Source organism: Phyllostomus hastatus, unplaced genomic scaffold, assembly GCF_019186645.2.
Source record: "Phyllostomus hastatus isolate PE091 unplaced genomic scaffold, TTU_PhHast_1.1 phas_contig_159, whole genome shotgun sequence".
NCBI classification, from domain to species: domain Eukaryota; kingdom Metazoa; phylum Chordata; class Mammalia; order Chiroptera; family Phyllostomidae; genus Phyllostomus; species Phyllostomus hastatus.
In genome coordinates this window covers 39,676,820-39,702,394 of record NW_025333640.1, presented here as the reverse complement: position 1 = coordinate 39,702,394, position 25,575 = coordinate 39,676,820, and the positions used below count along the sequence as shown (strand labels likewise).

Sequence of the window (25,575 nt, the reverse complement as noted above, 5' to 3'; positions counted from 1 at the left end):
ACCAAAGATCACAGAAACAACCCCCGAGGGAGACTGGTCTGCACCCAGAAAGGAGGCAGAGGAAATGCACCTGTACGGAGTGGGGGTCTCAGGTCAGACGTCCGACATCCCCACCCCCCACTTACCCTGGGGCAGCCAACCCCCCTGGGGCGGCACCAGGCGCTGTCCCGGCCACTCCTCCCCTCCGGCTCCCGCCGCAGCGGCCCTCGGTGGCTCTGCTTTCCCCGGAGTGGACTCCACCTATGACGTCGCACTGCAAACCCTGGGAGGTGACCAATAGGAACTCCGTATGCAAAGCAGCCTTGGCAACCATGATCTGAATTTGATTTTTTTTAAAGATTTTATTTTATTTTTAGAGAGGGAAGGGAGGGAGAAAGAGAGAGAGAAACATCAATGTGTGGTTGCTGGGGGCCATGGCCTGCAACCCAGGCATGTGCCCTGACTGGGAATCGAACCTGTGATGCTTTGGTTCACAGCCCAAGCTCAATCCACTGAGCTACGCCAGCCAGGGCTTGAATTTGATTATAGTTATTAAATACATCCCAACAGGCTAATCACAACATCAGCCTTAGTTCTGGGTCAAATCCTGCGGAGCTAATTTGTTGGCTCTTCAGTGGGTTTATTTTTATCTATGTTTCATGCTCCTCTTTTATTAACATTTACTCCTTGGTCGCCAACTCCGATCATCTCATACGGTTCAAAGGAAGTTTCGGTGACACACGCAGAACCCGGGAGTGCCGTGACAGTCCAGCGAGCCACCGTGCGGCACGGGGGCTGAGTCCCTCGGCGTGGGGCCGGGGGTGGGTGACACCGCCCCGGGGGGCCGGGAGCCAGCACACAGGCCCCTCGGGTCTCCCACCAGCTCCACCTGGAGACAGAGTAAGCCACTGCACGCGCCACAGAGTCACACAGCACACGCCAACACGTCCCCTTGGGAGAGAAGTCACTCGGACGGCACAGGGACCGCGTCCCGGCCGTCCTGCTGGGCGCTGCTGGGCACAGCCAGGTCAGGGCGGGGAGGCGGGGAGAGGTGGTCCCGTCGGCTCTCGGGGCGAACTGCCAGATCCGTGACGCTCACGGCCTTGGAGGCGGGACCCCCGTCAGCGTCCTACTCCAGAGCCGGAGCCCCCTCTTCTCCAGCACCTTCTCTCAGGAAGGAAGCACAGCCACGGCAGGCGTGCACACACACGCACACACACACACACACACGCACCCCTAAGGCGTCTCTCAGTGTGTGCCTCGTGCTCTGAGCTCCGGTTTCCTTTGGGTCACGGTGTTGGGACTGCTTGTCCCCCCAGCACCCCGTGGACAGCCCCCCGAGTAGGCAGGTGGACACGGTCGTATGTGTCTATTGGCCATCGTTACGCCTGCTTCACAGAAATGGCTGTTCAGCCCTTGGCTTGCGTTCTGATTGGGGCGGCTGTCTCCTCTGTCGAGCTGTGCATTTCCCCGTGTACTGTGGGTTCCGGACTCCATCCAAAATTTTTCTAGATGCTACAGTGTAAACAGATGCTGAGGTGGGTCGTACGCTTTTCTGCATGTTTGGAAGTGACTGCATGATTTTTCTTCTCCGTGTGCTGTTAATCTTATGAATTATGTTAACAGATTCCCTAACATTGAACTGCACTTGCATCCTTGCAACAAACCAAGGGCAGGCAGTATTTCTCTTAAATAGATTTAGAACAATTTTAAGTTTTGGAAACATCAGGAGGATAGTACACAGAGTCCCCGTGTGACCCACACGTCGCTTCCCTGTCATTAGTTTCTGGAGTTAGTGCGATGCGTGTACTACAATGCACGCACAGACGGTAACTGATTTCAGGTGATGATAATACACACTTTTAGCGGAAGTCCACGCTTCATTCAGATTTCCTCAGGTTCTGTTTTTTTAACCTCATACCCTTTTCCTGTTTCGGGGCCCCAACCGTGTCACCACAGTACGTTTCCTCGTCATCTGAGCCCATCCCCCAGGCTTCCCCCGACCTTGGTGACTCGGACGATGGAGAAGCAGTGGTCGGTTGTGATGAAGAACGCCCCTCAGCTGCAATGTGACAGAGGTTTTTCTCAACGTCTGGGGCCACACGCCCAAGAGCCCCCTGCAGACACAGTTCTGGTGGCCGTGGGGCCGGGGAGGACCTTGGGGGTGACCCTACCATCGGTGAGAAAGCGGGGGGTTTGGGGGAAAAGACCATGTGCTCTGACTCTGCATTTTCATGCCAGTGAGTGTTCACGCAACTTTGTATTTTTTCACGCAAATCTCCTAAACGTATACTTCCATGGTAATAATGGTGAACGAAAATGCGCGTTAGCACAAAACCGCCATCCGGATGTTTCAGGGACACGGAGCGAGGAAGGCCGCGCCCCACCCCCGCGGCAGCCAGCGTCGGACCGGGGGTCTGGGGGAAGGGCTTTGTGTAACGGAGATCGTTCTCCAGTGCCGCTGCCCACAATAGCCTCCCGGCCGCTCCCTCGCTCCTGCGGGGCAGCCATTCCGCTCCAGCCCCAGAGGCTGCACCTTTTAAGGGGCCTGAGAATGGGGGGCAAAGAGCAAGGCCGAGGGCAGCCTCTCCAATTTGTCATCCCCCGGCCCGTCGGAGGGGTTCCCACCGAAGGAGGCGGGCGAATGGAAAGGGAGTGAAAGGTTTGATGTGCTTCTTGTTGTCTCTGCCCCGTGTGATTCAAACAGGGAGTCCTCAGCTGTCTCACGCTCTCACCGGCTCATTCGACCGCCGAGGAGGATGACAGGCGCCCAGCCCGGCCCCTCCGGCCCGGAGAGAGAGCAGCTCCCTGCGCTCCCACCCCCAATTCCCCCTCCCTCCGGCGTGCGAGGGAGGACAGTGCCCGTTTTCTGCAGAGACCTCCTGGAGATGCCCCGGACCCAGCTACTTCCGCCGCGCCTCTCCACTCGGCGGGGGGAGATCTCGGGCAAGAAGGAGTCCTGACCTTCCTGAAAGTGATCCAAAGCATAAACAAAACACTGAAGGTCCCCGTCTCCTTGTGGCCCCGAGGTTCCCTTCCGGCCAGGGAAGGCGCCGGCTCTGTGAGAACCCCGGTGAGCATTCGCCGCCAGTGATGGAGCAGGGGCGGCCCCTCCTGCAGGAACAGAGAGCCCCCTTGGAGCCCGCGCTCTCGTCCCCCCGCTGCTCAGCGGGACGGCTTCTCAGGGACCCCCCAGGTTAATTCCGTTTGAAACTCTGTTTATCGTAACGGCTTTTGCGATGCAGGAGAGAAAACTGTGCCCCACTAAAACGTCAGCTTGACCTTATAGCAAGGTCAAACACTTCGCCCCTGTGCTGTGGGTCTCCCTCCCCCACCTCGTATTTGTGCGGCCAGTCGACTGAGCTCTGGGCGCCCGTGTTGTGGAGCTTGGTGAGGGTCCTTGCGTGGGCTCGGCGTGCTCGGAGCAGAGCCAGCACGCACCTTGCCCCGCGTGACACCTCACCGCCTCTGCAGCCCCTCCCCCACACGGCTGGGACGCTCATTCCCTACGGAGGGGCTCTTCCAGGCCACCAGTGCGACCCGGTGCGTGGCTCTCAGCACTGAGCGCACGCACCGATTTTTCAGGGCACTGCCGGGGCAGAAGGTGCCGGGGTGGCGTCGGCAGCCGGGCCTGCCTCTGCCCGGGACCCTCCCCCGCCCTGGCTCTCCACGGGTGTGTGTGGCAGGAGCGTGCCAGCCCGTGGACGTGCTCTCCCTGCGTGGCGGTGTGGCTCTTTTTCCACAGGAGCACGGGGGGACCCACCGCGGAGAAAAGGGGGGTCGGGGGGGCAGCAAAGCACCTTTCTCTCCCCTGGATGGGCTGCACCCTCCTCGCTGCATGTGCGCTCGGCCGTGACTGCAGCTTTGCCCCCAGAGGTCAGCAGGGGTCACTCACAGAGAGTGGGCAGTTTGTGCTCCTGCTTGACCCCCTCAGACCTCACCCGCACCCCCTGGCACGCCAGGACGAATGTGCAAAGCAAAGCGGCACAGCCAAAACCGTGTTTTTATGCATCTGGCGTTAAAAAAACTTCTTCTTCTCCCACTCACTCTCCGCTTGTACTTCCCCTTCTCGCGGTGCCCAGACTGGCCCCTGCGTTTGTGACTCATCTCTGGAGGCGAGCCTCCTTGTTCTGACCAGGGGGCTTGGACGGACAGACCGAGCTCCACATACAGACTGAGCCTCACCCAGTGTCGCTGTCCTGGGGAAGCAAGACCGGCCTCCGTCCGACCGGCTCCTCGCGGGAGCCAGAGCCGCAGCGCCCGGGACGCCTGCAGGTGAACGGCCGCAGGTGGAGAGCGAGCGCGGCTCTGGTCGCGCACGACTCAGGCCCCGGGCGGACGTGGGCGGAAGGAGAGACGGGCCGTGTGCGCCGATGAGGGAGGCCGCCCCCGGGCTCTGCTGCTGCGTCGTTCCCACAGACAACTCGATTTCCACACCACTGGGGGCCTGGGGAGGGGACAGGACGCACCTCACAGGATTCACCTTTGGGTGGTTCATTTTGGGGGGTTTTTTGTAGTTTTAATGCTGGTGAGAATTAGAAGGACGAGCCTACATGCCCTGGCCTCCCGCCCAGGGGGCTGCGGCTGCGGACCCTGTCTGAACGCCTGTCCCGCGCAAGGGCGAGACGGCGGTGGGAGAGCGCCCCAGACAGAGGCACTCCACCAGCTCAGTCGCGGCCTGTCTCCCCGGGGTTTGCAGGTTTGCAGGTTTGCAGGGATTTTTATTTCAACACACTGGCTTTTCTTCCTCCCGATTCATCAAGGGCGGGCGGGGTGGGGGGGGGGACATTACTGTTTTATTTTAGGACGGAACCTGTTCAACCGTCCTGTGTAAAATGACAGTTCTAGGACGATCAGCTGATATTTACCGACTCCTCACCAGGGCGAGACCCCGTGCCAAGTATCTCCTTCCTGTTGTCCTACTCGAAGAACCGTGGGTGCCACGTGGCCTCACCTCACGACCTGACCCCGGCCCCAGCCCTGACCCTGCAAAAAGTGATTATTGTGCCCCAACCTCCCCTTGGACCTCTGCTTTTGCAGTATTGCATTACGGTCATTATAAAACGTATGTTTCCTTCTCTCAACACTGGGTGCCGTTTAAACCCATTGCCTTATCGCATGCCTCCCGGCCCATACCTGTGAGGGCATTTGTCTCACTTAAACTCAGAATATTTAGAGAGTGAGCTTATGAGAGTTGGCATTTTTGTTCCTAGGGCACCTTTAATACTTTCCCTCACAAGGAATTCTTTCTCCATGCCCCCACATTAACTGTAGCTCACTTAAAAATGTCACCAACCTTAGCAGAATGTGGGGGTGTTGGAAGTAGACATATAACTACCACTTACTTACTGCGATCCTCTCTTCTTTAAAATGAAAGGGCCCAGTGCAAAGATCTATTGCAACCAGCTCGCGCTGTGATTTTACGGGACCTTCTCCTCCCGTTTCCCTGTGTATTTGTTGTGATGTTCAAGTGCACGGCTCAGTGATATTCGGTGAATTCACGGTTTTGCAACACTTCATCGCTGTCCACGTTCGGGTTGTTGTCATTGTCCCCAGTATCCCTGCCTCTGCAGCCCCCGGCAACCACTGGTCTGGTTTCTTCATCAAGTTACCCGGTGTGGACACCTTTCACGTCAGTGAAACCACACAGTGTGTGTCCTTGGGGACACACGGGCTTCTCTCACTCGGCACATTGTCCAGGCTCGCCCAGGCTGTGGCATGCTCAGTACTGGGTTCCTCTTCACGGCGGAGCAACCGTGCACCGTACGGGGTGCCACGTTTATCCGTTCCTCCGTTGGTGGGCACGGGTGTCATTCCGTGTCTTAGCTATTGTAGATACTGCCGCGGTGAACTCCCACGGGAAAGCCTTCGCATACACACACACTCAGTCCCCTCGGGAGAGAACAAGCGCCAAGGAGCAGAAACCCCGTCACACGGTGACGCGGTGTTTGCCCTTTCGAGGAACCGCCGAACCCTTTTCCAAAGTGGCCGTCCCGCGGTGGCGTCCCACCCAATTGCTCCGTCCCTCGGGGCCGCTTGTCCCCGCACCGAGGCGCGGATCAGACACCCGTGCAGCTGCGGTGTCAGCAGGCCGCACAACCGGAGGACCGTCCCTGTCCCACTCCCGCTCACTGGACGCGCGGCCACCCGGGCGCAGCCTGCGTGAGTCCCGGCCCGGCCCTCTCTCGTTTCCTCTGCCTTCCCCGCTTTCAGCCCTAAACTCCCCGGTCACTGGTGACTTTTTAGGGTCACGACTTCGGTGCAGCGGCGACCCGCTCGGAGCCCTTCCTTCCTGTGGGGGCTGTGCTGGCCCCCAACTGTCCAAGGGGCACCAGAGGCAGGACACCCCTCCGTGAATCACTGCGAGAGTCCGACCCCGAGGCCCCGGCCCCGGGCCCGGCCCACACGGCTTGTGTTTTGCCAGCCGTAAATACAGACGTCACAGTGAGCTATGGGCCTTGCTTCCTATTAAAAGTGAAAATAATAGAAAGGGAGTGATGGATTGGGGGTGGGAATTATCCGTCTCTTTTCCTTAAATTTTGTTTATACTATTTAAGTAGTTACTCAGAGTAACAACAGGGAGAGAAAGAATGACCTAAAATTCGAAGGACGGCTCTCCTTTAATATTTTAGAAGGTTTATAATTCGTGCACCTCTCACAGACTCTTTCGGTTCTCCTTCTTTAACTGAAGGTCAGGGCACGCCATGAGACACAGAAGACACACATTTCAAACCTTGGGTCAGCCTTTTCACCCGCACGCTGCCTGGGGTTTTCTGGCTTTCACGAACTCAGTAACGAGGTTCCACCCCTCCCAGCTGGTGGTGATTCTACAGTTCGGTGACCCGACACGGTGCAGGGTGCGATTTGTCTGATATTCAGTCGGACCAGCTGTTAATATGATCAATTTCACTTTGTTCAACTTTTTTTTTTACTACAAATCATATAATTGCACATGTATATTCCTCCCTTTCAGCTAATGTACATGATTTATTTTCCTTCTTTTTCTTTCCTCACATATCTCAAGATTCCTTCAGGTGCTGCGTTTAAGATTTGAGAAGGAAAGAACGAAAGAGAAAGAAAAGAAGTCTTGCCCAGTCCCAGCTGCAGGGGAAGGCATTGACGGGGCCCGAAGTAGACTGTTGTGGGGGGGGGCAGGGAGAGGGGGGGGGGTCCCTGTGGCCCGTGCTGCCCCGTGGAGCTACCCTGGGGTTAGGGGCGAGTTTCGCCATTAAAGATCTCTTTGCCCCTCTTTGCATCAAAGCCCTGGAGGAGCCCTGGGGGTTAGATAAGAGGGGGTTCACCCACAACTCTGTAAAACGCCCACGGTGATCGAGAGCGACAATTATGTGAGTGTGTACACACCCCACGTATGTTTTTCTTCTTTGGTCTCCCTTTATTCGTCCCCAAGCACAGGCTGCGGTGCTGCCCAGGCATTTATAGATTTTGGGAGAGAAACTGGTATTTTTAAAATTGGAAACCACACAAATATTAACCTTCAGGGACCCGTCACCTCCTCGCCGCGTTTAGGATTTACATGTCAAGCCCCCTGCCGTGAAGCTATATTAGATTCCACAAATCCCGAGGTCTGATTTCTGTGTTTCTCGGGTTTCTGCCGCGTGGTTTCCTCATTAAAAAGGGGTAAGGGAAAACAAAAATAAAAACAAAATGAAGCAAAAATCAAAATTAGCCCGCGTGGAAGTACTCTTTGGAAAGAACAAAGAACATTAATTCATCAGTCTCTCACAAGGATGAGACTGGAGAAGAATTTTAGAAACTTGGTTTCTAGAACAAGTGAGTGAAGTTTATGAATTGTTCTTTGTTTCTTTCTTTTTAGGACATAGTTTGAGATTAAACATTTATGCTTTATTCCCCATAAATTATGACGAGTCTATTTAACACTTGAAGAAAGCTTTAATTTAATTATTTAATTTATATGTGTAAATATACAATACAAGTACATACACTAAATATGTATATTCTAGGAAAGTGCATGTGATTAATTTAGCAAAAATTAGAATAAAAGGAGCTATTTAAACCCCTCTTTTTTTCCTGAAAAAGTACATGTATTTCCAAGGTAAGTGATGCTTTTTACCCATTATAATTAAGTGGCCCCTTCATAGTCATTTGCATATCAACACATTTTAAATGTTGGTTATACAATGAAAAAAATATGGGCACAGTATAAAACTCCCTGTCTCTGTTCAGAGCCGTTCTGAGTCAAGAATGCCGGCATTCGGTGAATTTCCATCTCTTCCTTTTAAACTGAGTAATCCCATCCGATGTGAACTTACTAATAAACCCGGTGTCCCTCCGTCATGGCATGCTTCCCATTCTGCCACCCCTTTCTTTCCACGAGAATGCAAGGAAACGCAACCCCGCAGGGCCCCGGGAGCGGTCAGGCCAAAGGCTCGGAAAAGCTTCCAACCACGCTTTGTTCAATGTTCGTACTTGACGCAGCGTTCATCGGTTCCTGCTCCTAATGCCCCTAAATTCAAAAAAGGGAAAAAAGATGAAAAAGAAACATCTCTACCTGCTAGACCTCCCGGAAGCGTCACCTCCTCTTGCGCTGGGTCCTGGGACACAGAGTCCGAGCATCTCCGAGACGACGTCACCAGGTCCCCTCGCTCAGATGGGCGGGCAGGGAAGGCGCACCCCGAGGAGGAGCCCAGCCACTGACGGCTCGGGACCCCCGCGCCCACCCTGCTCCGCATTCCGTCCACCGTCCCACGTGAGTGCTCCCCGTAAGGGACCCGAACTCCCAGAGCGTGGGCGCCCCTCCCAGCGCGGAGCGAGCTCAGGGCTCGGCCCGGCTGGCGCAGACCGGCCCCGGAGGCTGCAGACTCGCGGCCCCGCCGCCGGGTGACATCCAGATCCGCTCGCGCTGCCTGTGCCGGGGGGTTCGGGCCCCTCCGCGGTCTGCACAGCACGTGGGAAGGATCCCGTAGTTCCTTTTATTAATACCAACTGTTTTCACTTTCTCCGATGACAAATTGCCTGAAATGAGGTTTTTTGCACCTATCACACTGGAACGTGATGAGAAATGCATCTGCAGACCACAGCTGCGGGTGGACTGCAGGCATCATGACCCCTTCTGTGTGTGTGTGTGTGGGGGGGGACGGTTACATTGCAAGGACCCAGCAGAAAGGCAGAGTCATCTACTTTGGGTGGAGGTGGAGACACGAATCCCGCTTTTCAAATTCTTCAAAAAACTGTAAGACGATTTGTTGTCAAGATGGCCATGGTAAATGCTGTTCAAAGCTGTATTGTCTCAATGTATTATAACGGGTGTTTGAAACAACCCGAGTCTCTCGTCGTTAGTTGAATAGGCGCTGAGCACAGACACAGCAGGCGCCGGCCCCGCGAGCGTGCCACGCACTGGGACGGGCGGCGGCCTCCGAGGGAGGACGGGCAGTGATCCCTACACACCGGCCTCCCCCCCCACCCCGCATCTGACACATGTGGGTGTAGTCATTGTCCCCTGGCGTGGTCCCTGTGACCCGGGGACTTGCCACAGATGGCCACCACCCTCCTCCGGAATCTACCGGAGGAACCTAACGGCCTGACTTTTGAGAAGTTGGTGACAAGGAGCAAAAACCTTTAAAAATCAAACCCACCACGAGCCTCAAGTAAGAGCAGCGTAGTAACAGCTGGGGAACGCTGGGAATCAGAAATAAATCCCACGAAACCGGAAGGGCAGCGGGCCTCGCCTTCTCACGGGCCACGAGCGGTGGGGACCTCGGAAGGCGTTCGGTCTGAATGCTCGTCACGGGGCCGGTTCCTGCCACTTGGTCTGCTCATGAGACCGAGAGTCAGCCTCTCATTTCCTGGACCGCGGCCGTCACCCTGTCCCACACGAAGAACACCGTGATTTTCCTCAATGTCCGAAATACTGCGTATAAAGCAGATGGACGCCCATGACATCATCACGGTGCAGTAGCTGTTCGCCGAGAAGCACCTATTAGAGCAAGACCGGGTGCTGTAATTCCAGGCATGGGAATGTGATGCTGCCTGTTGAGACTGTATTCCTACGAGAAATGCAAGATTTAGGATGGAATGTATTTGCAGCCATTCCAACACATTGTCCTTGGTCACAGTGAGTAACAGCTTTCATCAAGAGAGAACACGTCACATTAAATACACAATTATTTAGCTTTGTCAATACACGTGGATGAAGAATTCTGATCCCCAAAATAATCCCCGTGATTGTCCTATTGCATTTGCACATTAGACAGTGTTTGATATTCAATATGCCATACTCACTTTCTTTAATTTTATTTAAAACCTTTAAAACTCTTTAATTATTAGACTGGTTTACAGAGTTTCTCAACACAATTATAGTTTCTTAAAAATCTACTTCAAGACTCAAAATGCTCCTTTTGAAATTAGCATATTGAAAACAGTTAAAATCTAACTGAAAACTTACAAAAACCATGCAAAATATTATTGAATGGTTGACCCTGCAATGGAGTGAATAATGAATTAGTAAAATATAAAGTTTTTTCCACTAATTATTCATTTCAAAAAGAGCATTCCTAATAAAATTATAATTTTAAAAAATTATTTTAACTGTTTCTGTCAAAATATAACAGGAACAGGATGTTAAAACTGCTAAGTTAAAAAAAGAACAATTTTTCAAGACATATTTTAGGGCTAGAATATAAAATGCTTTTTAGACTGTGATTCTCTCAGAATAATGGAGAATCAGACGGTAAAAACACATCTTCAAGAATGTCAGGTTTCCTAAAATTATTTTTTAGGGAAGATGGATATAAACAAGCCAGCAGAACTCACCACAGCCTTTAACACGGTCCCACAGGCGTCCTTCGGAACATGAAGACGGGGGAGGAGAACCAGCCCCGCAGCTGCCCCGGTCCGTGAGCAACACCAAATGCTCGGCCGGCCTCCCTGCCCGACTCCCCAGCACGAGTGCCAGGTGTTGAAAATAAGAACCCAAGGTAAAAAATAAAACAAAACAGTATGTTCACTAATCCCCTTAAGCTGAGTTTCGGGGGCCAGCCCGGTTCGTGGTGGCTGTTCCTTACGGAAGGCAGGAGGCACAGTCAGACATGAAGGACAAAAGTGAAACATTCTAAACTAGAAGAAAATGTTCCATCGGGGCAACATTCCCTCTCTCTTACAGAAATGTAAATCCAGTTCTTAGAATAGTTCAAAATCATGTGAACAGAACACCCCTCACGCGAGTTATGGAAGTATTGTACCATAATTCACGTTTGTTCTGCCAATGGAATGTTTAACACATTTCCACAGAACATGCATTCAAATACATTAAAACGTGCACAGCGGTGAACTCACGGGGGACCAACAGCCCCATATGGTGCACGAAGATAATCTGTGAACGTGGGCTTGGGCGGACATGACTTTATTCCGCATCATCTCCCAAGGCCCGCGGCAGCGCGGCGACCCCGGGGCTCGGTCCACCGAGCTGCCTCGGGAGAGTGTCCTGCCGCCCGGGCCCGCCGACTGGCTCGGGAGCCGCACGCCGTCCGCCAGCCCCTGCTGGTTGGTCACCCCAGACCTTGGACCGACGGGTGCGTCCGGTCACTCCGAGGGGTCCAGTCCCCTCCCGGTTTGCCCCGCAAGGGGAGCTCCTTGGTGACGGAGCCGGAGCTGCGGAGTGGAGTGAGACGCCCCCTGTTAACACGCGAGATGGGTTATAGGGTCCCCGGCCCTGCGCTGCTGACGCTGTTTTCAGGCTTGTCTTTGAGTCTGCAAATACAACTGATTTCCATCACGGCATCCACAAGAAACAGGATCCTCCGTGTTTCCTCCTGTGAATGTCTTACTCCATATGTGAAGTACAATAATAATAATAATAATAATAGAGTTAACAAGATAATGTTCTTTCTTTCCCTTACCTATCTCAGCAAGGAGTAACAGCATACTTCTTCAACGGTGAATTTTCTGTATTGGAGAAACAGATGTTTTAACATGAATTTAATTTATTTTCAAATAATTGAATAATGCAGTCTATTTTTGAATAATTGAAATTTGAACAATCTCAAATGCATTCAGAAAAGACCAATCAACACATCTTAAGGGTATTTCCAAAAATAAAATAGTTAAATAAATACACAGAACATACTATTTTGAAGCACTGTAAAAATCTCACCTGCATACTTTTTGTCTTCACCAACCACATTCACATTTCTTTCTGAATGTGCAGAAACTTAACTTGTTATCTGCCATGAGTACGTATTTTAACTTAAGATCCAGGATTTAAAGGAATCATTGATTTAAGGGTAAGTATTTTTTAAGGTTTTATTTATTTATTTTTAGACAGAAGGGAAGGGAGGGAGAAAGAGGGAGAGAAACACTGTGCGCTTGCCTGTCACATGGCCCCCACTGGGGGCCTGGCCCACAACCCAGGCATGTGCTCTGACTGGGAATTGAACCAGCAACCTTTGGTTCACAGCCCGTGTTTCAGTCCACGGAGCCACACCAGCCAGGGCAGGGTAAATATTTTTAAGCAAAAAGAATCGGAAGTATTCTTAGATTCCAACGAGAGGAAAATGCACGAAAGTAAGTCACACCGATCCAACAACTTTCCCCGGGCTCGGCCCACCTCCCGGGTAACACAGGCGGGCGGGCGGGCGGGCAGGCGGTTTGTGCGGCCCGTGTGCTGTGTGGCGCGTTGCACACACGAGCTGGAGAAAACATGCGGTAGGGAAACTGTACGGAGGAGAAAGTGCACCGACAGTGTTTACCGGAAAACCACCCTTACCTGTGAGTGGGCCGTGCAGTCCACACCGCTGCGGCCCATCGTAGAGTTAACGTGACAAGACTCCAAAGTGAGTATTCAAGGCTCCGGCAGGCCCGGAATCTTCTGGATCGCGCCCCCTCACCGTGCGCCAAGAGTTTGAGAAGCCGAAGCCAAGCCTGCAGTTTCCGCTCGGAGTGAAATGAGGAGTGAAGTGGGGTGGAAAGCAGCACTAGGACGCTTGCAGGATTCTGCCCCACACTCGGCCCCCGAGCAAGGGCCCGCCGAGCAACCCCACCCCCCCCCAGAAGCCTCGTGCAGCCGGCCGGACCCTCCCGGTCCCGCCAGGTGGACCCGGGCCGCGTCCCACGGCCGAGTCCCCCCACTCTGCACGGCTGTCCCACCGCAGTCTCCAGGAGAAGTGTGACCCCCACCCCCACCCCCACCCCCACCACTCACTCCTTCCAGGCCGACGGGACCGCGGTCCGCACCCAGCTGTCCCCCGTCCCAGGAGGGGGAGTCGGCCCGTCCAGGATTTTCCGTTCACCCTCGGATTAAAGATCCCCGCTGTGAGTCGCGTCGCTCTCCCACCTCGAACCCCCCCTCCCCCCACCCAGTGAAGTAGCCGGCTGCTGGCACGGGAAGGAGGCAGAGTCTTTCATTTCAACACGTCTTGCCTTTCGTGGCAAACTTTTAAGTGTTCCCGGGGAGAGCTGCCGAGTGCGCTGACAAAAATGTTACCACCTCGGGCCTGAAGACCGCGCCGTGCCCGTTTAGGAGAACTGTGTGTCCACGAGTAATGGCCCCGGGAAGGCAGGCTGGAGTTTCAGCCCCGTCTGGTGGGAAGCGGAGGCCTGAGCGGCGGGGCCTGGGCGGCAGGCACACCGCTCGCTGTCCGGCCCACTCCCCAGGCCGAGGGTCTGTCTCGGGGCTTCCCTGCCAGGTGGTAGCAATTGTGCTCTAATAACGCGGCTGATGGGGTGTCGGCAGTGTAAGCGGAGGGATCGGAGTCACTCGGGGGCTGCCTGGGCCTGGGGTCCGCACACCCCCTCGGGCAGGTCGCCGGCCAGTGGCGCCTCGGCGGCAGTGTCACCTGACTTGGGGTCTGGGCGTCCCCACGGCGGAGTCCAGGGTGTGTGGGCTTTGATGCCGTTTGTCTTTCTGCGGACTCCGCATCTGGAGTTCCAGGAGTTTGGCCTCAGACTCACAACAGCAGCCTCTGGAGGCTCAGACGCCCGCCGGGCAGCCTGGCCGTGGTGGGGGGGGGGCCCCCAGGCATCAGGTGGCAGGACTGTGGGGCCGGTGACGGCTCCGGGTGACCTGGCCTCGCCCCTCGACACGGAAAAGTGCTGTCCTGTCCAGAGGCCTTGTCTCTGATGGTGTGACAAGGTCACCAGGTCACAGGGTGTCTGTTATTATTATGGTTTATGGATTTTAACTCACCATTTCTAATGTGGCAAAATATTTACAGGGCCTTCTTTCTCTGAACTGCGAGGAATTGTCTGGGAAGAAATTAGCTCCCACTCTTCACCCAGATTCCTTTCGGAGGCGGCGGCACCGGCACCTCCTGTCTTCTCGGCTGCGCCCTGCTCAGACGCGGGCCCGGTGTCCACAGCCGCTGCCCCGCCCCCCGCCCCCCCCACCCCCCCAAGCACCCTCCGCCACCACAGGGCTCTGTGTGCCCCTCACTTGCTCTCCTGTCTTGAAGAGTGAGTCCCCTCTGCCTCCGCAGGACACTCCCTCCGCAGGACACTCCCCGGCTGTCTGCTCCTCAGAGCCCTGGAGTGGGTCTCCTCCCCGCCCGGACCCTGGAAGCCTCCGCGCTCCTCCCTCCTCTCCTGGGGTGTCCGCCTACTTCCACAGGTGCTCTGAGGACACCCGCAGCTCCCCAGCCAGAAGCGCTGCCCTGGGACCCTGAGTTCGGAACTGAGCCGCCGCCGTGAACACTCGTGAACAACCCACGCACATCTCAGACTCGCTCACCTCCCACAGGAACGCTCTTCTCCTCCTCCTCTCTCCTCCGCCCGGGCATCGCCCTGCTCTGGCCGCCCCAGCTGGGGCCCCTTTCCTGTGCCGCCCCCAGGTCACCCCCCAGAGCAGTCGCCCGTGCACTCTGCTGGGTGCAGGGTTGAGGTCAGGGGGCAGCGCCCTCCCGCTTCCACCCCTGCACCCCACATTCCCCGCACGCAGCCCCGAGTTCTCTCTCAGAAACGGGAAGTGAACAAACTGCATCTCTGCTCAAAGTGATTCCTCTCTTACCCTGCGCCTAAGAAAACCCACAAAAACCACAGCGAGCCTGTTTTTTGCCTTACCGACCTCCCCACCCCGCTGGCGCCACCCTGCCCTCGCTGCTCCTCACTCCCGGGCACGCTGGCCTCGGCACCCCCCCACACACACACAGCATCCTAAGTCTCCCTTCCTTAGTCCCCCGGAGTCCCAGATGTGAGACAGCCCCCCACCAGGACCCCGCAGTTGTCGGGGCTGGCTCACTCAAGCACCTTACAAGTCAGCTTCCCCGAGAGCCCCGCAGTGGAACAGACCCTTCCACGTAGCATCTGCCACGGCAGGTCTCTTACGGCGCCCGCGAGCCCGTGTCTGTGGGATGGTTGTCTGTCCGCACTGCCTGGCTCCGGCTCTGGGGGGCGCTGCACCCACGCCTGCATCTCCGCCTCCGCCCGAGGGCGTCCCTCCACCCCCCGCCCCTCCATCCGTCTGAACTGCGGCGGCTGATCGGTAAATACTGATGGGTTTGTTTCGATGACCTGATTCTTGGTCTTCACGTCGATGCCCCTCCGTGGACGTCTCCCGTGCGCTCTGCATCCTGGCTCTCACAGCACCTGGGGTCGCAGCCCTCACGCCCACCCAACTTGGTTTCACGCGGGCAGACTGGACGCACGGGGCTGCCCGGGCGTCTCCCGCATGGGACACTCGCTCCCGTCGTGTGCACGGCCGCGTGCTTTCCCCGGCAGCAACGGTTTCTCTCCTTGCACGCCGGTCCTGTCGGCGAGCCGCGCTCTGTGTCTCTAACGCAGGACCCCACCGGCTCACCTCCCTTCGGCCCGGCCTGACTGCGGCCGGGAGGGGCTTTCCCTCGAGTGCGTGGGGAGAGCGGAGAGCGGAGAGACGATTCGCCCAGCGCCCACGTAACCCCAAATCTGGTGTTTCCCTGTCCCCCCTCAGTCTTCCGTCGGCTCCCTGGCACATAGGAATGATGGCAGATAAAACATGGAGCTTTCCTGCCCATTTATTTCGCACATGTGGTTTTGCTCTGATGTTTGCACGCCAGTGAGTGAGCGGCAGATTACAATTATCTACTCACAGCACTGACGTTGAGCACTTAGTGCGCACAGACGTCAGAGGAGGCCGTGGGTGTGTACACACACACACACACACACACACACACACACCCCTCGCCTCCAAGGACGTGGTGTTTCGGGAACGCAGGACCCTCACCGGATGGGTTAGGTGTCGCGCTCCAGGTGCAGACAGGTCGCCGCAGACGGGCAGAGGCAAAGGGAGGTGAGCTTGAATCCCTGCGGCATCCACCCAGGCTCCCAGGCGCCGGGCGAGCAATGCACTGCCTGCACCATCCCATTCCACGCTCACAGCCGTCCCGCGCTCCGAGCGTGGGGGTCTTGGCCGTCGGCCAAGAGCGGGGAGCCCGACAACAGCGGGGCGCGGGCTCCGAGCCAAGCCCTCCAGACTTCCGAGCCCACGTCCTCCCCGCCCCTGCACCCCGTGCTGAGGGCGCCCCCTCGTTCTCCTGCGGCAAGGACGCAGGAGCACACCGACCCTGTGCGCACGGCACTCTGCTCCCACGTCCACGGGGTTCGGACGGGGCTCCCGGCCAAGGCCCCTTCCAAGGCTCCGGAACCTAAGCGGCGGCAGCCCTCCCAGCGGTCTCCTTCCACCGCCGTCCTCCGCGGGGCCCGTGGACCGCAGGGCGCGGAGCCACCTCCCACGGGTCGCGGTGCCCCGGCCGGCCGCTGCCGGTCCCGGGGTCTCCCGCCCTGCAGGCCCCCCACTGAGTGTCTGTCTGTGGAAACGCAGTGGAGGTCTCTGTGGCAAGACCTCGTGGAAGCATCGGTGTCCCTTTCCTTCTCCGCGTTCCCGGATCTGAAAGAGGCGCACCCAGTTCGCAGCGAGCGCTGGGGCTTCTCACGGGTGACACGGCGGGCGGTGATCTCACTGCTCCCCTCGCTCGTTCCGCGAGCGCTCTCCTCCGAAAGACAGAATTGACATCTCATTATTTTTTCATCATTTCGCACCTCTGAGCATCCGGGAGCGCACCTGTCACCGTCCCCTCCGGCTACATGACGTCACTCCACCCCGGAACACGCGTGTGAGCCGGGGCGGGGGGGTGAGCTCGGGGAGAGTGGAGGCCTGGGTGTCTGTTGCACTGCACGTGCTTATAGGAATCAGGCCCAGGTCTGGAGGCCGTGGGTGTCATTTTCCCTCCCGTTCGATACTCTCTCACATCTGCGGGAGGAAGGGTGAAAGGTCACCCCACTTGGCAACAGAAAACCGGAAACCCTTGTGGGACCCTCCACAGAAAAGTCCAGCAGGCCTGATGAATTCCAGGGACCAGCAGGGGGGCTGGGAGCGGGGGCGGGGGGGTGAGCGGGACCCGGGACCGAGACTGAGCCGTCCTGGGCTGGGAGGTGCCCAGGGCCTCACAGAACCCGGGGACACTTTTCTTCTGAGTGACGTGGGGCAGAGCTGTAGGGTTTTGACCAGAGCGACATGATCCGGCTTGCCACATCAGGGACGGCGGCGGCTGCGGTGTTGACAGCAGACCCCAGTGGGCCGGGGCAGGCCCGCCAGCAGGCCGTGTGGCAGACGACGGTGGCTTCCCGGGGGGCAGGGCGGCGCGGTGGGGAGAGCTGGTCTCATCTGGCGTGCATGCGTCGGCAAACCTAAGTCCGGATTATTTTTTCTTGCATAGCCCACACGACCAGCTAGAAAAATGGTGTACCGATTTCTTCAGATCTGTATTTCTTCAGCTCTGTAACAGCAACTGGGTGTTGGCCAGGCGAGATTGAGGGCAGAATTTAATTTTCGGTGTTTGTATCTGCCTCTCTCTAGTCAGCAAAATAAATACTTGGCAGCTGAGTTACGTGAAGACTTTTGGTTCAACCCTGTCGTTGGTGTTGCACGGTTTCCTTACACAAGGACTGGGCATGTGTGCGGGCTGAGGGCGCGGCCCGAGCCTGAGACACACACACTGAGTCCCCGGCTCTTGCTCTATCCGGGGGCGCATGCGCTGGAGTCACGCCGACGGGAATTCTGCCGACGAGACAGGGCCATGGGCGCGGGGGGACAGGCTGCAGCCAGCCCGCCCTCCCAGGACGAAAAGAAACGCAGGCCTCGTCTTCCCTGAAGCCAGGGGACTCGCCGGCTCTCACGGGTGGTGCAACCCTCTCCAGAAAAGGGGGGCGCAGTGCCCACGCCCTGCTGTGAGGGAGGAGGTGGATGCTGGCCCGAGGTTCCTGCGGTCACACGACGCTCCTTCACGGACCAAGTGAGCCCTGAGAACACAGCAGCAGGCACCGAGCCCGCGGGCCCCTGCCCGCTTTGTCACTGCTTCCGTGGCCCTCGCCCCCCCCCTCCCAGGACGGCCATCCTTAGCAACGCAGCATCCTCAGCCCCTGACAGGACACTCGTCTCTGAATTCATTGTCAAAAAGTAAAGGACGCAGATGCAAAAAAAATCCCCTCGGCTTTCCTTTCCAAGGGTCCCAGCCAGAGTGGGCAACGTCACTGTTGCCCAATTAAAACAGTGCCTTGGTCAGCTGAAAACAAAGGGCATCGTTTCAGCCAATTAAAACTTCAGTGAAGAACTGAACTCCGTCCGTGTCGAGTTTTGGCACCTTTTCTGATGGCCCCGGACACGGCAGACGGGCTGGAAGGGGTCGTTCCCAAACTCCCGGCACCCGGGCACCCAGGAGCCTGGCCGGGGGCCAGTGCAGACCCCTGTGGAGTGGGGGTCGCTGCGTGCGCGCCGCAGCAGGTAGAAAGCCCCAACACGCCGCGTTTCCTTATTTGCCCTCTGAGTGGCAAAACTAGCTTTTGGCAGGGAGGGAAAACTTGCTACTTGCCCTCGAAAAGGGCCTGTCTTGTGCGTGAAAACACGGAGGTGAACACGTCACTTACTGCGCCTTCCCCGAACCTGTGGAATGGACAAGCAGGCGAGATGCTGACACGCAGCGGCCTCGCAGGGCGCCGGGCGCACCCCCCCCCGCCCCCCGACCACCCTCTCCTCGCTGCGCAAGGGCAGGCGGTGAAGGGTCATTCTTCCCTTTACGGGGGGAAACTACTACATTCTCCTCCACGGAGAAAATGACAGAACTTCCTTGGAACTCTGAATCTGGGGTTAAAAAAGGGCAAATCTTACATGACAGTTAATTGCTGACAGCCCTTGAAGCCCAATTTCTTTGTGTGAGTTCCAGGTTACCTTCTGAATAATGAGAACCCAAATGCCCGTACGCCTCTTTGGCCAAGAATTTGCTCGCGTATCCGGTTGAAACCAGCCTCCCACGGATAGCGCGTACCTGGAGTAAGGTGTGCGTCCACACACCCACCTCGGCGCCCTCCTAGCCCCTGCTCCGTATTCATGCACGATTGCTCACGTCGTGCCTGGACCGCCTCCCGCAGGGACGCCACAGCGACAGCACACCCTGCAGGTGAGCACGGCCTTGCAGCGACGGGCTACCGCTGGCGGCTGGCCCTGCCGCCGTGCGTGCCCGCTTCCTCCTGTCCCCTGGGGCTCACGGCCCGCAGCCGAACTGTGGGCATGCCGGAGAGGCCCCCTGTCATCTGGGCGGCAGGGACCCTCGGCTGGCTGGTGAGGTATTCTGCGGTCCAGGAAGTTTATGTAGGTGAGGATGATTACTCTTAAAAATAAACCCAGCATAAAAAGCCTCAGGAAGTGGAAAGCAGCCAGGGTCCCATCGAACAAAAATAAACTGAGTTACATTTTAAATTTTGGGAGGTTTAAAAAATCATTTGCCCGTCAGTTTCCTTGAGCTGGAGATTACGTTTTAATAACGTCTATAAGAGCAAAGATGACCTACTGTGATTGTATCGCAAACTCCTCGCTGGAAAGAAAGTGGGTGTCTGGAACGCTAAGTAAACAGATCTCGATTTTCCAAGCCCCGGGCCCCCGTCCACCGGCAGGCAGTCCCCAGCGGGGCCGTCTCCGAGGGCAGGTGGACACTCACCTCTCCCTCCCGCGGCCCAGTCGCCCAGGAACCGTACATAACACCTGCTCCCGCAAGCCTGCCCTTGGCTCCCCAGGGTCACAGCACCCTCTCACTCATTTATTAAAAGGAGAGACGGGCAGATTTCAGATCCGGCGGGAGGGGGAGGGGAAGGCGCCGAGAACCGACCGGGCTGGGAAGAGACTCTGCCGTGCTCGGAAGCTAACCGGTGAGCCCGCCGGCGACAGGCGTGCTGGCAGAAGCACCGCTCCCGGCTCGCACCCTAGCCGACGCCCCGGTGCTCCTCCGAGGCCCTCGTCCCAGCCTCTCACGGGTTTCATCCGAGGGCCCGCCGGCCCCTCCTGCTGGGACGTAAGCCCCCCCGCAGGCAGACTCCGCCGTCACATTTCTTCCTGCCACGGCCCCTCCTCCCACGGGCCCGTCCCGTGGCCAGAGTCCGCGTGAGTGAGCGCGGACAGGCCGGCCGAGGGCGGTGGTCAGGCGTCATGCGAAACACTCACCTCACCCACACTCACGTCCCCACGGTCACCACCGACATGCGAGCCCCACAGCGGCTTTTGCTGATTTATGAAGTCGTATATTCTTCCATATATCCTGTATTTACAACATGTTTCTGTTTCTGTCCGGCGAGTTTCCACTCACTCTAAGTTTACCGGAGCAATAAACACACCGCCCTTTGGGGTCTGACGGTGTTAAAGTGGAAACAGAACAAATGAGGTGTTTGTTCCCTCTTTCATAAACAAATACCATTGGCCCTTTTTTGTTCTTGAATCTGTTTCAGATTCAAAAAAAAAACAACAACCCCAGAATGTGAAAGAGGCTTTATAGCCTGCAACTTGCTGTGTGTGCACTGTCTGGAAGCCCCCCACCGGCCCTCGTCCCACTGTGGGTCCCCCCCCCCACCCACGGGCCTCCTCCTCACAAGGGACGGCTCTGCCGCAGAGAGGGGACGCGTCTGAGATCTCCAGCAGGAGGTGGGGGCAGTCACCGGTCTAGCGGCTGTCCCGGAGGTGCTCTGGGAGATGAGGGTCTTCCCGAGGGGGGCTTGCTCCTGAAACACCAGGAGCAAACACGCTGCCCGGGCGTGGGGGCAGGGGGAGGCTCGTCTCACTCCTCCTCGCCGCCTGCCTGCAGCCTCCCGGAGCGCGGACTGCGTGAGGGAACCGCCGCGGATCCCTGTGCGGACAGCAACGAGGCTCACGCCCTTTAACAGAGACGCCCCTGTCCCTCTCCTGCACTCTGTGTCCTGTGGCAGGAGCCAGCAGTCAGCTCCTGCTGATGGCGTCACCAGGAAGAGCCCACTGTCCACTGTCGGCAGACGAGGCAGCACCCCCACCCCTGAGGCCCGGGGGCCACGCTTCCTACACGTGGGCCGGCTCCAGAGACAGCTGTGGCACTGCCTCCTACAGGACCGCCGCCCCAGTCCAGGGTGGGACGTGGGTGTGAGCCGTCATCCTTAGAGGAAGAAAAATGTGGGTCCAAGCATCACAGCACCTTCTGGGGGTGGGGGGGCGGCACTCCACAGAGGCTGCCCCTGAAAGGGCGGGGCTGCGTGCCCCACCCCAGCCCCGGTGGGCGAAGGGGACGCACCCACCTCAGCATCTTCCCAGAACAGACACCCAGCTGAGACGGTGCAGGTGGACAGATGGGCCCCAGGGCTCTGCCCGACTCCCGAAGCGCCACCCCCACTGGCACCGCGCACGGCGGGTAAGACAGCCCCCTCCTGCGTCCCCCGGGACGGTGCTTGTCACCGTCGGCGACAGGCTCTGCAGGTGAGAAGCCGGGAAAAGGGATGACTGCGAGGCGGCCGCTGCGTGGCGGGGGATTTGTCCCAGAAACTGCGGCCCCGCGAAGCACCCCCCGCCCCCCGCGGGCGATCGATGGCGCGCATTAGTTCGGCAGCGGCCGCGCGCACGAGAGCGCGCTCTCCCGGGGCGCGCGGCTCCAGATTGCTCCGCGCGGGGCCGCATCCGTCACTGTCCCCCTCCTGTCTCGCCCGTGGACCGTGATTGATGGCAGAGGCCCCGCTGCTGCTCGCCCTGCGTCCCACCTGGCCTCGCTTCCCCATCTGTTCTGCCCCAGGTGGGGACCCACAAGGTCCTCGTCAGAGCGGGGGCGGGGGGGGGTGTCCCTGGCTGGCGGTTGGACAGAAACCCCGAAGACGGCACGGAGTGAACTACGTGGGAGCAGGTGGCAGCAACCGCGTCTGGTGCGGAGACGAGCTGCGGCGCGGGCCCGGCCGGAGGGAGGCAGCAGGGAACGTGACTGTTCGGAGACGGGGGAGATGCCCCGTGACCCCGAGACGGGGCCGGCTTCGCCTCCGACAGCCGCTGACGGTGGTCGGCCAGCAGCGCGAACACGCGTGTGGAAACGGAAACGTGGTGTGGGGGGGGGGATGGCGGGGGAGCGCGGGGAGTTCACGTCGATGTGAACCCTCTGCCGATGGAAGCTCCTCACTTCAATCTTCCTGGAGGAGGAAAACCACACGCCGCCCCGCAGGCGGCGCAGGGGGCTCGTCCGCCGCAGCCCCGCGGCGCTCTCAGCCACCGAGCGCTCTTCGCCGCCTGCCGCCAAACCTCTCCGCCCACGGAGTCAGTCCCCTGGGCCACCCAAGTCCTCGTGAGGGGATGGGAGGCCCCAACAAGCACGGACGCCCTGCCCCGTGGCCCTGCCCCGGGTGCACGGCTGCCCACGCGCCTATCCAGAGCGCACCCCCCCACACACACACGCACATACAACGCCCTGGGCTGCACACAGCGCGGCCTCGGGGCTCTGCCCGGTGTCTGCGTGCGTGTGTTCAGAACAGGGGTGCCCCACCCCTGCCCCCGCACCCCGCAGGTGTAACACGTGAGCTGCACGTGTTGGCGTGTTGGCGGTTTCTAGCGAGGACGCGTGTGGACTCCGGGGGGCCCAGCCTGCTGGACGGTCCAGCACGACTCACTCCCGCGCCGACCGCACCAAGTGTCCCAGGCCCCGTGTGTCTGCGTCGGAGCGACCAGAGCGAGCCCTGTCTCCTCCGATCCCCCGGACACGAGCACCATGTCCGTGGACGCGTCCGTCCTTAAATACTCTTTATTGTAAACTAGCCTGCGGGAGGGAGAGCGCAAGGGAGGTCAACCTGGGTCGGCCTCACAGCACCTGGTCACGCTGGGCACGTGGACACGGCCCTGCCCGCGTCCCCACCTGCGGAGGCGGAGCGCGGGCTCCTCCCCCAGGGCCAGCCGCGCCCAGGCGCGCGCGCACTACGACGGAGGGGGAGGGGGAGGGGGAGGGGGAGGGGGAGGCGGCCGAGGGGCGCCCGGCGCTTCCCACTGTCTTCAGAGCAGAGCATGCGCAGAGTTTCGTGAGGCTGCGAAGTGACTGTTTTGCGTTTGTACCGTTTCTCGGTAGGAGCAGGATTTTGTTCTGTTTTGGTTTTGCGTACGTGTCTACAGACGCCAAAGGTCGGCCAGAGGGAGGTGGGGGCCCAGTGGCGCTGGCCGCCTCTGCCATCCGGGCGGGGCGAGAGCCCCCCCGTCTCCCGCGGGCCCCGCGCGGCCGCCGCCGCTGCCTCAGCCGTCCGCCTCGCCGTGGATGTTGTCCATGTGCACCTTGAGGTAGTCGTTCCTGGTGAACTTCTTGTGGCAGAACTGGCACTCGGCCAGCGGGCGGTTGGGGTTGTGGGTCATCTTGTGCCGGATCAGCATCTTCTTCAGGCTGAAGGCCAGGTCGCACACCTGGAAGACACCCGGGGACACGGTCACACGGCAGCTCGCCCGGGGGCAGGGCACCGGCCGTTCCTGCCATCAGGAGGGCCCACGGGGGGCGCCGCCCCTGAAGCCCGTGGACTCAGCCGCCCCGCTCCAGGGGGAGGGGAGGTAATCACCGCCCCGAGCGTCACCTGCCCTTCACGCGGGTCCTCTGCACCGCCCCCTCCCCCCACCGCCGTGTGTGGACATCTGAAGGAGACGACTCCTGAAAACGACGTCGTTCTCCCCGTAAGGGACTGCATCGGCAGCCTCCTACTTAACCTCCTACCTGGGATTAACGGCACGAGACGTGTCTCACTGGCCACCCCTCCCCTCGTCCTGCACGGGAGGTGAGAGGCTGACCCTGCTCTGGGCATCCTGACCCTCCTTCCAACGCTTGGATTCCCCGCGTGCCCCTCCTCCAGGAAGGCTTGTGCACGCCCATGCAGGCTCTGCCGCCTCGCCCCCCGGCCCACCACGCATCGGACGGCCCGACTGGAAATGTCATGTATCACACAGAGCGTGCACGGCGTGTTCACTCTGGCCACAAAGGGAAGTGAGATGGAATTCTTATGACACCGAATTTTCCTTCGAATGTCTGCGGTGCTCGCAGAAATCCCATCGACGTGAAAGTCCTCCACAGCACCCCCCTGGGGCGTGAGGCTCGGGTGACTCCCACGTGACATGGGGCACGGGTGGCTCCCACGCAAACACCCTGAACGGCGTCCCGCACGTGCAGAGGGGAAGCCTGCCGCAGAGAAAGCCGCGGCTCTGCGTGAGGAGAGGCCCGGGGAAACTCCATAGCAGGGGAAAAACTCGCTCTGTGTGTACGGGGAGGGGAAGCATGAGCCCCTGCTCCCTGCAGGAAGCACAGGAAGGCACAGGCCCCGACCTGGTGCTGGTGCGGAGAGGGAGGGTCCGATACATAGGAACGCAGTGGGAAGTATAAATAAGCAGCAGCACATTGCACTACAAAGAAGTTAAATTGCACTTACTTATTCAAATGCGTCGGGGGAACGTCAGGGAGTGAGTGACATTACATGGACGTCGGGTGTATGGTGTCCGAGGGCCCCGTGACACCGTGCCCTGACAGGTGCACACACGCACACGCCCACAGCACCCACGCCCCGCCCCCGGCGGCCGAGGGCCCACTCACGTCGCACTGGAAGGGCTTCTCGCCGGTGTGCGTCCTCCGGTGCTCGTCCAGGCCGCGCTTCTGGCTGAAGGCCTTGCTGCACTCGGAACACTTGTAGGGCTTCTCCTGCGGCCAAGGGCAGACGTGAGTCTCGTCGGGGCCGGGGCCCCTGGCCAGGGGGCGGGGTCCTGCGGCCCCAGGCTGAGGGAAGGCCCCCCCACCCCCCTGCCCCACCGACAGCCTGGGTTGGCTTCTGCACCGGGAGGAGCCTCTCGGTCAGAGGCCCTTGAAGTGTATTCCCCGCCTTAGGGTTTTCTGGTCAAGCCCGCATTTTACACCCGAACTGCAAACACGCTGGAGGTTGGCTAGACTCTAGGAAGAACTGCTTCCCAGCCCGGAATCCCCCCACAGCAGTTCAAGGCCCTGGGCAGCTCCACCTGCCAAATGCAGACGCCTGGCCTCCCTGTCCCCAGGAAACACCAGGTCCGGAGTGTGCCTGCCGACACGGGCAAGCACCCCGCAGGGTGCCACCGCCCAGCTCCTGAAGACCCCCCAACGCCATCGGCACTTCAACGTGCACCGTGACCTAACCGCCGCCTCCGCCTCTCCCCCATGACGCCGCCTTGCCTCACGGCCCCAGGCGGACCCGCAGAGCACGACCGGCTCGGCCTCCCACTCTGCGCCTGCGTCCACGCGCAGCAGGCGCTGCACGGGTAACGCGTTAGCGGGGGAAACCGGACACAACGCAATCAGCGTCCTGATCAACTCTGCTTGTGATTGACTGCACAGTCGCACC

At 58.7% G+C, this 25,575-nt stretch overlaps 1 protein-coding gene across 2 annotated transcripts in view; it reads right to left on the bottom strand.

The window, feature by feature from the left end:
* Positions 1 to 23,192: 23,192 nt before the first annotated feature.
* PRDM5 (PR/SET domain 5) overlaps positions 23,193 to 25,575 on the bottom strand; it is a 70,660-nt gene continuing 68,277 nt past the window's right edge. For both annotated transcript variants that reach the window (XM_045831293.1, XM_045831294.1), the window contains 2 exons: positions 24,801 to 24,905; positions 23,193 to 23,632 (listed from right to left, as the gene is read on the bottom strand). In XM_045831293.1, the coding sequence (XP_045687249.1) occupies positions 23,468 to 23,632; positions 24,801 to 24,905 (270 nt within the window). In that variant the 3' untranslated portion in view covers positions 23,193 to 23,467. The remainder of the gene's footprint in view (positions 23,633 to 24,800; positions 24,906 to 25,575) is intronic.